We start from the raw sequence: 12,284 nt of genomic DNA, 5'->3' as shown, positions 1-12,284 counted from the left end.
CTCTCTCTCTCCCTCTCTCTCTCTCTCTCTCTCTCTCTCTCTCTCTCTCTCTCTCTCTTATTTTGGAGTCCCTAGTATATGTCAGTTCCTGTCCTAAGTGCCTTAGGATGTCATTTCTAATTCTCAAAATAATCCTGTAAAGCTTCATCTCATTTTTGTTTTCAACAGAAAAAATGAAGACTTAGGGAAGGTAAGCATAGGGCCAAGATCACGTAGCAAATACATAGCTGAGCAGAGATTTGAATTCTGGGAGCTGATTCCAAAGCTCACGGTCTTCCCACCATCTTGGGAGTTTCCCAAGATGTGGTTAGGAAACTATCAGAATGCCCTGGAGGTATTCGTTGGAAAGTACACAATTCTGGGCCCCATCTCAGTGCTACCACGTTTGATTCTCTAGAGTGCAGCCCAGGAATCTGAATGTCTGACAAATTTTTCTTGCAACTGTTGCATGTTCGAGTTGGTGAACCGCGGCTATGATCTGCTGCCTTGGTCTCTTGCTAGACTGATCATGATGGCTGTTATCATGACCTCTTTCCAGCTCTACGATTTCTAACCCAGTGCCCGAAAAGCAAACAACTGGTAAAAAGACTGTCCTAGCCACACTCTCGAACTGTGTGTCAGCCTCTAAATCTGGTTATCTTTCCTGTATTATGGGACCAAGCCAGGTTCTTTTCTGTCCTTTCCCATTAACTCGGATACTGGCCACTTTGGGAGAGGCAGTCCAACATGAGGAAATGAAGGACATTATAACACTCAGAACAACCTTTGGGTCCCTGCCAGGCCTCTGTGGCATCAGTTCTTCAATGGAATCGCTGCTTCTAGGATGCATTCTGCCTTCAAGGACAAACTCACAGCCACCTTTTCTAACAAGTCTTCCTTTCTGATGCCAATGGGAAGCGATGCCTCCCTCTCTGAGCTTGTAAACCCTTCCAAGGACTGTGAAACAGCACAGTTGCTAACCACCTTTAACCATCAGGTGCTGTCTAGCTTAATCCTTCCTTGTTTGGAATTACTGTGTTAATTCTGAAAGCTTCTTAAAACAAAACAAAATTAAACAGCTATCTACATGATTGAATTTTTGTCCATCCACACAGACCTGCTTTGCCAACCAGCCACCAGCTTTGGTATAACAAGTTAGATTCTGAAATGCCAAATATGCCAAAAGAATCTACAAAGTGATGTGATTAATTAAAAAAAAGAGGTGAAGCTAGGTCTAGGGCATAGAACCATGCAGATTTTAAAACTAGAAGGGATCTTGGTTATCATTCATTCTAACCTAGTCCTTTGATAACTTAATGAAATGGAAATCTAAGAAGATGAGGTCACACAGCTAATGTATAGTAAAGATAGGACTATAGTAAAGTTTTCTGGTTCCAGAGCCAGTTTTCTTTTCTTTTCTTTTCTTTTCTTTTCTTTTTGGTGATACGCGGGCCTCTCACTGTTGTGGCCTCTCCCGTCGCGGAGCACAGGCTCCGGACGCGCAGGCTCAGCGGCCATGGCTCACGGGCCCAGCGGCTCCGCGGCACGTGGGATCTTCCCGGACCGGGGCACGAACCCGCGTCCCCTGCATCGGCAGGCGGACCCTCAACCTCTGCGCCACCAGGGAAGCCCCCAGTTTTCTTTTTATTGACACAGGCTTGGGATCTTTGTCCTACCTCTCCTCCTACTTCCTTGTCCCTTTCCTCAACACATAATTCTCATAATCTCTCTAAGGAGATCAAGAATGCTTACGTTAATGGTTAACTTACTCTGAGAAAGGTACCCTTAATTCCTCCATGCCCAAACCTTTTCACAAGTATAAGGAGTAAGGATTAGTAATATGGAAATCATACGTCACAGAGCTACCACTGAGTCATTCATTAATTCGACCAATATTTGTTGTGCTTCTACCATGTACCAGGCATAGGGGTAATGCAGTAAAGAAAGTTAGGTGGGGCTTCCCTGGTGGCGCAGTGGTTGAGAATCTGCCTGCCAATGCAGGGGACAGGGGTTCGAGCCCTGGTCTGGGAGGATCCCACATGCCGCGGAGCAACTGGGCCCGTGAGCCACAATTACTGAACCTGCGCGTCTGGAGCCTGTGCTCCGCAACAACAGAGGCCGCGATAGTGAGAGGCCCGCGCACCATGATGAAGAGTGGCCCCCGCTCGCCGCAACTAGAGAAAGCCCTCGCACAGAAACGAAGACCCAACACAGCCAAAAACAGATAATTAATTTAAAAAAAAAAAAAAGAAAGTTAGGTGGAAATGAGCAAAAATTCACCCTGTCAGGGAGCTCGCATTCTAATGGGGAAACACAAACAAAAGAAATTAGTAAAACCCTTATTGGTAACGGTAAGTGCTAAGAAGAAAAGGCAGGGAAAGGGAATAGGAAGTGAGGATGTGTGTGTGGTGGTGGTGTGGTAGGGGGGCTGGATTTTAGACAAGGTGACCAGGGAAGGCCTCGCTTGAGAAGTATAGATCGCAACTGGCGAACACAAATATGAGCTATTACCCAAGAGAATCTCGGTGCCAGTCTCTACAGGGAATGGCAAACAAAGATCAGATGTGGAAAATGTTGGAAAAGATGGAGTATTGATGTTCTTCTACTGTTCTTAATAATCCAGGCAGCAGGAAATGGAAGGAGAGGAATGGCACAACTAAAATGGCAGCAACTGGACTTTCAAGGAGGCCAGGAAGAGATGTGTTAGTGTCTGAGGTGAAAAGAAACGCCTGATGGTTTGGTTTCATATAAAGAACTTGGTTTAGAATACAGAATTTAGAGAATGGAATTAAGATTGAAAAGAGGTATTATTTTGTCTTAAAAAAGAATCTAGAGAGCATGAAGTATGCCAAGACTACTTGGCAAAGTGATACACGACTTAAAACTTGATGAAAATGTTGAAAAATTCAGACATCTGATTCATCCAAATATGTAATTAATTATGAGGATTGTGGCTGAAATTTATATAGAGCTCATGAAAATTTCCACTCTTTTTTTGAGAGCTTACTGCATGCAACACATGGGCAGTGCCTCAGATACTCAAAGAGGAGCAAAACACCATTCTACCTCAGTGAACTTTTCATTGTGGAAATCCATTTTCACTTCCTCCTGGGCGTCCAGCAGGAATACATTTCTCAGCTTCCCTTGCAGTTAAGTGTGGCTTGTGGCAGAGTTCTGGCCAATGGGATTGGAGTGGGCATGATGGATGTCCCTTTTGGTTTGGCCCATAAAATCCTAGGGGATTGAGGAGTCTCAATATGCAAGGAGCTGGGGACCCTAAATCGCCACCTGGAACGCTGTCCGCTGAACATCTGATTAAACTTTATGTGAATAAGATACTTATTATGTCTGTTGTGCCGAAGGACTAAGATTTGAGCCAACTTGTGTTGCCCAACTAATACAATTATTAATTAACATTTGCATAGAATTTTGCAGTTTGCAGAGTGCTTTTGCATATCAAGTGATTCTGGGAACCACCCCAGGAAGTGGGCCAGATTTTAATTTTTTCCCATTTCACAAAAGCTGAAATTGATGCTTACTGAATATTGAATTACTCGGTCATGATCACAGAGATGAGACAGAGAGGGCAAATATTCGAAACTACTGGCTCTCAAATGCACAAAAAATAACTGATATAAGACAAGGATGGAAATAAATCTAATGCAAGGCGTTTGATAAATATAGACAAAATATTAAGGAAATTCAAAAGAGGGAACTATCATACTTGGTTGCAGAAGCCACAAAAGGCTCTAGTGGAATAGGTAAGATTTATGGTGAGCATCTGTAAATTCAAAAGAGAAACGGGAGAAGAATCATGGAGAAATTTCCTGTAAATTTTGACATGCAATACGAGTGGTGAATAGACATAGAAGAGAGTTGGCATTTGTTCTAATGATCCAAGGGAAGTTGGAGCAAGCAATGCAGTTTTTTGAAGGAAAACAGGAACTGGTAATTCAATACAAATCAAAAAAGTATTTACTGAGTGCCTGTCAGATGGAGGGCCTTCCAAAAGTGTACAGAAGATACAGAGAGGAGATAACAAGGGTACAGCCTGTGTTTTAAACGCGTTTATGATCTACTAGGGGAAATAGTCAAAAATGACTTCAACACAATGTTGGATACGGTAAACATCAATAGGAACAGTAACAGGGTTCAAGGGACAGAGAAGTGACACGGCAAAGTGACGCAAGAAGGACAAAGGAAAGATAGGTAAAGCTTCATGCAGGACGCAAAACGTCCAGATTGACCTTGGAGGAGGTGCCATTGCTGAGGATGGTTATAAATACATGCATTCACGAGGGCCACGTAGAGTTCCAAAAGGAAGCGTTTTATCAGTTTGGGGGGCAAGGACACTGCTATATAAAGAATTAAATGATTCCAAAACATGACCATTGTTTAGGGGACAACAAAATGAAATGTATAATTTGGATATGTCTGTTTAAACATGGAATCACAAACTTACAGTGACATCATAGGTATGTAAGTTTCTGTTAACTGCCTGGCTTCCAATGAATTCAGTTAATGACCAGCACTATGGACCAGAAGGTGCTGTGCCTAAGTTTCATTATGCCACCAAGAGGCAATCCATAGGCAGTTGACTGAGATGTCTTGCCAAAGAAGGGCCACTTACCATGAACAGGGTTTCATAATTTTCAATCATTTTCTGCACCACGGCAATGATGGCTGTGCTCTCTTCAGCCCGGGCTGAACTCTGGACCGAGAATTCCTTGTCTGACGACTTCTGCTTGTGCAGCAGGTTGGGTCCAAATATGGTGGCCAAGTTTAGAGATGTCATTTTGTTCCCAGTGACCTATAGAAGCAGAGAACACAAGGACTGTTGTGATTTTTGCTTTTCAAAAGGCCAGGTGGTTCAATAATCAATATAATCTTTTTACTTTCCCTCTTTTTTTTCTGCAAGGACTACATCATCTCTGTCAGAATCCATGGAGAGCATCATTTTCCTTTTGCTTCATATCTTGAATTGAAGCTCATAGCTCAGTGCTCATCTCAACAGCATACTGAGTAAAATTTTATAACTGTTATTTTTGTGAAACTGGTACTATATAAAATTTCTATCCTGTCTGCTCTTTAAAAATATTGATGGCCATCCATCCAACTGACCATCTTATCCGTCCCTCTATCTATCCTTCATCCATCAGTCCATCACCTCTCTATTAATCCATCCACTCGGCACCTACCATAGGCTAGGCATTTTTCACGGATTCTGATTATTCTAAAGTTTTTCCAACAATGATCACAAACCAGTCCTTATTTTAAAGGGTTCACGTTCTAGAGGATAAAGAAGATTATCAATTACAAGCACTGAGTACAAAGTATGAAACTGTCAACTCTGGAGGCCCCAGGGACACTCCAAAGAGGTGGCAATATTTGCACAAAACCTTGAAGGAGAATAGAGTTTGCTGGGCTGAAAAGCAGAGGAACTGGCGCAGCGGGCACCTTCACAGTGGTGAGAACACGATATGCAAAGGCAGAAACATGTAAAATACGCCAAGGCCCTCCAGGAAACTCAGCATGGCAGAAGGTCCTGCAGGAGAGGCCGGCGAGGGCCAGGTGAAAGTCACTGTTACATGTCCCCTGTGGGGCAAAACTACTCCTGGTTGAGAACCACTGGTCTAGGCCAATTTTTATTTCTCTTGCGGAAATTAGTTGAAAATCTACGAATGCCCGGAAAAGCATGGGGACTGTGGCTGCTTGGTGAGGATCCTTTGCCTGGGACGATCTGCACAGCCTTCAAGAGGCAGCTGGATGCACAGCATAAAATTCCTGACTCACAGGTGAGACGAAGCCTCCGGAGTCCCGACCTTGTCCCGTGGAGCCCTGAGCTGGTGGCTACCCAGCCCTGCAAGCCCAGCATGGCACATGGGGTGTGTTATTTTTAGAAGGCGAGGCTGTTTTCAGGTTTGCTGCCGAGTGAAACGATTTCATGTGGTAAACACTGGGAATTTTCAAGAAAGTGCCCTTAATGTACGACTGTTCAATTACGTTTTTTCTTTGTTTCATTTCACTGATACAAAACTTGACAAGTTTTCATGTTATTTTTCATTTCTCTTCCTGGAAATTCATGGCTGAGGATAAAATCAAATATGCACCATTTTCAAATTCATCCCTTTAGAACTCAGAGGCATTTGGAGAGCTTCCCCTTCCCCTCTTAAAGGAATATCAGGGTTTTCTCATTTTTTTAAAAAAACATGATCAAATGGAAGATTTTGTTTTCTTTGAAAAGAATGTTTAGTACAAGGACAAATGCAGAGCTCTGTTTCCGCTCTCCTTCTGTTGCTATTCTGGGAATGCAATACAATCCCTCTGCAAAACTGCACAGAGATTCCAGCTGCAGACCACGCTGCTGTGGTTTGTTAACACCTTTTTGTTTCATTTTGGTTTTATTTTATTGTTTTTTAATCTGGAAAGACGACTTGCTCCCAGATGGCTTCTACCCTTACCCCTCATGTTTCAGCATATCTATCATCTCTCTATCTATCTATCTATCTATCATCTCTCTATCTATCATCTATCTCTACGACTGCCCAAGAGTGCACAACATAATGTGTACTCGGGCTTGGTTCATTATTTAACTGTCAGCCAGTGTTATGTTTCCAAATGTTATCAGGAAAACATTTATCTCTACTAAATAAGCATCCTAGATCATTTCTGATCCGAATATGAAGAGCTCACATTTATTGATATTAAAAGCTTAGCATGTAGGTGGGGGAGGGACAGATTGGGAATTTGAGACTAGCAGATGCAAACTATTATATAGAGAATGGATAAACAACAAAGTCCTACTGTAGAGCACAGGGAACTGTATTTAATATCCTGGGATAAACCATAATGGAAAAGAATATGACACATACATAACTGGGTCACTTTGCTGGACAGCAGAAATTAACACAACATTGTAAATGAGCTACACTTCAATGAAATAAATTTTTTTTTAAAGTTCAGCATGTAGAGTCACTGGGCTAGAGGCTTTCCACAGGCTGTTTCAATTCCCTCTCACTATATGCTTCCAAAGCCGCTGCTGCCGTCGTCCTTATTTTACAGATGAGGGAAGTGGTGCCCAGAGCCGGGCTCCAGGCAGCCCCCCGCCGCTCACTCTTGCTGGCAGAGCTGGCAGAGTGGGGATGTGGGAACACTGGCTCCAAAGCCGGGCTGGGACCAGGGTGAGGGGAGGCACGGGTCCTGCTACAGTTCCAAAGCCAAACTCCCGCTTGTTAGAGGCATGCACCTCAACAAAGGTCAGTAATCCCGGCCTTGTGTCAGTGGTTCATAACTTCTTTTTTGCCTCATAGACTCTTTGAAGAACTGGAGGCCAGCTATGGACTCTCTCTCCAAAAAAAAGTGTACATTCACACCACATATTCCATGCCATGCTGGGGGGTTCTTAGACACCCTGAGAAACCACTGCTCAAGAGGTTTCAATGATGTCCCTGCAATACTCTTTCTAGAGGAAATGAAATCTTTCTTATATCTGGGAATTTCTCTTTTCCCCAAAGGAGCAGAGCAAATAGCAAACTAAAAAAAAAAAAAAAAGGAATAAAACAAACGAAACACAAGATAGCAAAAGCATTCAATAAAATACCACTATTTTCCCCTCCAAAGGCACTCATTGACTAGCCAATAATTTTTCTCAATGTCTTTCTTTTAGACATCTTTAAGTTAGTGATACTTTGAAGTTTAAGCACCTATTAGAAAAGAAATATTACATTCATTTTATAGAGGAGGAATCTCAGACCTTCCCCTACCCCAACTCTGATTTCCTTCCTCTTCCTCTATTTTACAAAAACAAGGTCACATAGCAAGGTGCTGGCAGAGCCTGGGTGAGCCTCCAAGCTCCTTGACACTCGGATTTAGTTTTCTTCCTGTTGCAACCCATAATAACTACCCAACAGATAGGTAACACATCTAGCACAAACTAACAAATAGGTAAGAGAGAAACTTGAAAAATTCTTTGCTTCTTGATTATATTTTACAACTGAATTTTTGTCTCACTCCAATCTGTCCGCTCTGAATTCTTTACCTGCTCATGCCAAACCAACTTAAAAAATCGTGAGCAAAAAACCTCTCTGTCGTTCCTCTCCCTCCCCTTTTCACTTCTACCAGAAGGGGTTTTCAGCTAATTCCCATCCCTATGCCATGCTTATGTGGTCCACTTACTCAATCCCTACACACCCTTTGATATGTAGTTTAAATTCAATCTCCTGCACAAAGCCATTCCTAACTTTTCTGCTCCACGTTCATCACTTCTCTGAAGTTCTGCAGTGACTCTGCGTTGTGTTCTCTAATTCTATATTTGCCTTGTGTTTTTACCCCCTCCACCTCCTAGATGCCACAGCATCCTGGGAATGGTGATTAGAAAATTCCTGAACAATGCTCACTGGTTTAGAGGAACAGAGAGTAGGCGCTCAGAACATACGTGATTCAAATACCAAGGCCATTCCTACACGGAAACATTTATAACGTGAATTGCTGTTTTCCATACTGCTATTCCTACAAAACCTTCCTAAACTCACCCTCTTCCTGTCTCTAAGCAATCTAAAACACGGATTATATCACCTTAGTTGAATCCTTCCGAAGATTCATGGCTTAAAAGAATCAGCCACCTTCCCCTGACAAAGGCATTCGGTACTCTGGGAACATAGTCCAATTTCCCCTCAGACCTCATCAGTACTTTCCCACACTGCAGCCTTAACTCTAGTCCAAGACGGCTGTGTGAGTTCCTTGTTTTCCTGTAACTTCTAACCATTTCATGGAAGCAGTGCTCTCCTCATATTTCCTCTGTTGCTTTAATTTTTGGTTACTAGTCCTTCATTTCCATTCAAGGTTTAGGTCAAGGATGTCTAGAAACCCTTGTCATCTCCTGCTTTCCGTACAACTTTGCTGTTACCAGAATATTTTTATATTCCTTGTAATAAACTAGTTTTCTCAATGACTGTGCAGTGCCAGTTGAAGAACTTTTATCTCCAAAGTTCAGGTCAGGAAACCCAGGTTTAGGAAGATTGGTAGATTTGTCCAAGAACACATGATCAGTGAGTTGTAAAGCTAACAAGTGTTCTCAACCAGGGGTGATTTTGAGCTTCCCCTCCTTCCCGGGGAAACCTGGCAATGTTTAGAGACACTTTCAGCTGTCACAACTGGGGCAGCATCATGGGCCGGGGAGAGCTGCTACTGGCATCAAGTGAGTAGAGGCCAGGGATGCTGCTAAGCATCCCACAATGCACAGGTCACCCACACAGCACGGAATTACCTGTTCCAAAGGGTCAATCGTATGGAGGCCGGGAAACTGTGAGCTAGGCCCCCAGCAGAGTTGTTTTTTCCTACTTGCTATTCTATATTTCTGTTCTCCATAAGTCAGAGTGGTTTGTGTTTTAGGCACAGCTGGGACTTTGCTAGTCAAGGGACTGAACCGACTACTAGTCAATATGACACTTTTGTGTGAATTAGAAAAAGGACCCCTTCCTCAAGATATTTTACTGCCATCTGCTGGGATATTGTCCTAATATCTCTGCAAATCTGCACTGACTATGGGGGACATGGCACCTCGCCCAGAGTCATGAATGCACAAATGCACAACTCGCACAAACGTTAAGTGGAGGCTCCCTGGGGAACGCTGGGTAAGTTACGTAACCCCTCCAGCCCTCAGTTTCCACCTCGGAAACACAGGGACGACGATCTCTCTCTTGCTCAATGGAGGATTAGCTATAATATATGTGTAAAGGCCCAAGCACACGGCCGGCACATGGTAGGAGAGACATAAACGGCAGCTAGTGTTCTGGCATGCTAAGTTCCATTGGTACCTATCCAAGAATATTTTCTCCACTTTGCCATAGGCAATGCAGTCTTGTTCAGCATTTGGACCGAAAGAATGTCTGCAAATGATTTCAAAAAGGCACGAGTGAGTTCAACTGGACATTTTGCTTTTCTCAATGCCTTCTTAATCACCTAAGACCCGACTTTCTTCTCACATAGTACTCAAGAAACGTCAGAGAGGCAACTGACATACCTAGGAACCCAGACAGGGCTCCGTCTTGACCCAATGATTAGGCAGATGATTCTAGAGCTTCTCTTATATCTACAGTCAATAAAGGCTGACACCCAGACGGGTAATATAACTACTTAACGATTATGAGAATTACAGTACATCCTTTGAAGAGCTGTGTCTACTGAAAGAAGGTGGCAGTGCCATATTATGAAACCTGAAGCCAGCAGAGGTCTCACTAATAACTGCTATAGAGATAAATGGATAACTCAGGAAAGTTCCATTCTCACATTGATAGGGAGGGTGAGGATAAGAAAGGGAGAACTGCCTTTCTGAAAAAAAATACATATGACCATGGTGGCCTTTGGGAAAGAAATCTGACAAACACAGAAATGAATCCACAACACAGCTGTGTTCTGCTTAACAGGATTTAAAATAAAAGCTTCTGGGATAAGTAAGCTTGGAATGCCCTTGCCTCCTTCTTGTTGATTTACAATGCATGTCAACATATTAAAGGGTCTGAGATCTCCTGGGGAATCCAAGGTCAGGGAGAAGTATGACTGCATGGTTTCAAGAAGGGAAACAGGTCTCTTGTTAAGGTAAAGATTAAATAGGTTGCTTGCTAACAGGTCACTTAAAACTGTCCAAGGGAGAAACTGGAAACCACCTTGAAGCACAGGAGTATGACCAAAGAGAACCAGAGCCCAAGACCTCAGATGGGGGGCCAGGTCCAACAAGAACATCCCAAAAGGGTCCAGAGGACTGTGCAGAACCTGTCTTTGGCAGTTGGTACCATGTGGCATTGAGATACATGGCAACAGTCAATAGATCTGACTTTTCAGTTCTTTCTCCACCTGGTTTTGAAGCAGGATCCACCCTCCATTGCACTGAGCCAGTCCCTATTTTGGGGGGAGGGTTGAAGGAGAGAAAGCACTTCTAAGATGGAAGATCCTAGACTTCTAGCCATAGGGCACATGGATGCTCCAGAATAAAATGGAAGAATGAAGAGGTGACATCATATTTGGGCTTCAAGTTAAAGAAGCAGATCAAATGAGTTACAAGGACAGCCATCTCCCCCCACCTCCATTACTCCGTTTTTCTCATGCTTGTAAGCGTCTCTGTAGCTCACGTTCCTCTCCCTTACACAAATGGGAATTCAGGGTCTTGAGTAAAGCATCATCATGGAAAATGACAGCCTCATTTGGAAGCATCCTCGAAACATACAAGGATGTTAATGGCCAATGCGCTCTCAGGAACGGTCCCTCCAGAGGGGGGAAAAAAAAGCCTGCATTAGTTCTCTTCCTACATAGACACATAGGCCAGGAAAGGGAAGCTTCATTTTCTCCAGGTGAAACATCTGACCAAATTGGTAGCTCTCCTTTTTTTTTCTTTTTTTTTTTTTAAAAAGTTAAAGTAGAGTTGATTTACAATATTGCGTTAGTTTCAGGTGTATAGCATCGTGATTCAGTATTTTTACAGATTATATCCCATTATAGGTTATTACAAGACAGTGGGTATAATTCCCTGTGCTACACGCTATATCCTTGTTGCTTATCTACTTTATGTATAGTAGTTTGTATCTGTTAATCCCACTACCCTAATTCATCCCTCCCCCCATCCGTCTCCCGTTTGGTAACCAACCGCACGTTTGTTTTCTGTGTCTGTGAGCCTGTTTCTCTTTTGCATAGATACCCATTTGTATTATTTTTTAGCTCTCCCTTTTAAAACAGGAAAAAGGAAGAACCAGAGCATCTGTTGCGGTGGCGGTGGGGTGCGCACCTCTTGCCCGTCTTTGCTGACGTTGTCCTCGGCGTGCCTGGCCACGATGGAGAGGAACTGCAGCAGCCGGTGGAGCGTGTCGCAGTTGCAGGGAGGTAGAAGGTAGATGAGGAGCTGCAAGGTGCCCAGCTGTTCCTCAGGCTCCAACACTAAGCAAGGCAAAGAGAGGCGCTCCAAGTGAGTCAAAGGGGGACGTCATGCCCTTCACGCTCAACTGCCTTCAGAAAGGGATTAGCACGGCAAGTCACATTTCATTCCTTCACCCACTCTCCCACTGCTTTACCAATTTAACAGTAAGGTTCTATGAGGGATAGAAAGATGAATTCGACCTGGGAAAATGTACCATCCAGAGAAATCATTATAATCCAGGTTAGAAAGGTAACTTCATGTCCCTCACTTTCTTCTCCCTCCTTCCCCTGGTATAAATCATCACATACTTTATGGATCACAGTCTTTCATGGTAGTTAACTATTTGCTAACAATGACTGAGAATCTGTGAATGTTCTTAAATTTGAGTTTAGAACACATT

General features: G+C 43.2%; 1 protein-coding gene across 1 annotated transcript in view; it reads right to left on the bottom strand.

Annotated features, from left to right (window-relative positions):
• The window catches only part of ARHGAP6 (Rho GTPase activating protein 6), a 484,034-nt gene that overhangs the window by 27,189 nt on the left and 444,561 nt on the right, over nt 1-12,284 (bottom strand). Inside the window, exons 8-9 of the mRNA XM_007455063.1 lie at nt 11,756-11,904; nt 4,610-4,789 (exon numbers count right to left, since the gene is read on the bottom strand). Of these exons, the coding sequence (XP_007455125.1) occupies nt 4,610-4,789; nt 11,756-11,904 (329 nt within the window). The remainder of the gene's footprint in view (nt 1-4,609; nt 4,790-11,755; nt 11,905-12,284) is intronic.

The sequence above is a fragment of the Lipotes vexillifer genome, unplaced genomic scaffold, assembly GCF_000442215.2.
Source record: "Lipotes vexillifer unplaced genomic scaffold, Lipotes_vexillifer_v1.1 scaffold431, whole genome shotgun sequence".
Lineage (NCBI taxonomy): Eukaryota > Metazoa > Chordata > Mammalia > Artiodactyla > Lipotidae > Lipotes > Lipotes vexillifer.
This window is presented reverse-complemented; position numbering and strand designations above follow the sequence as displayed.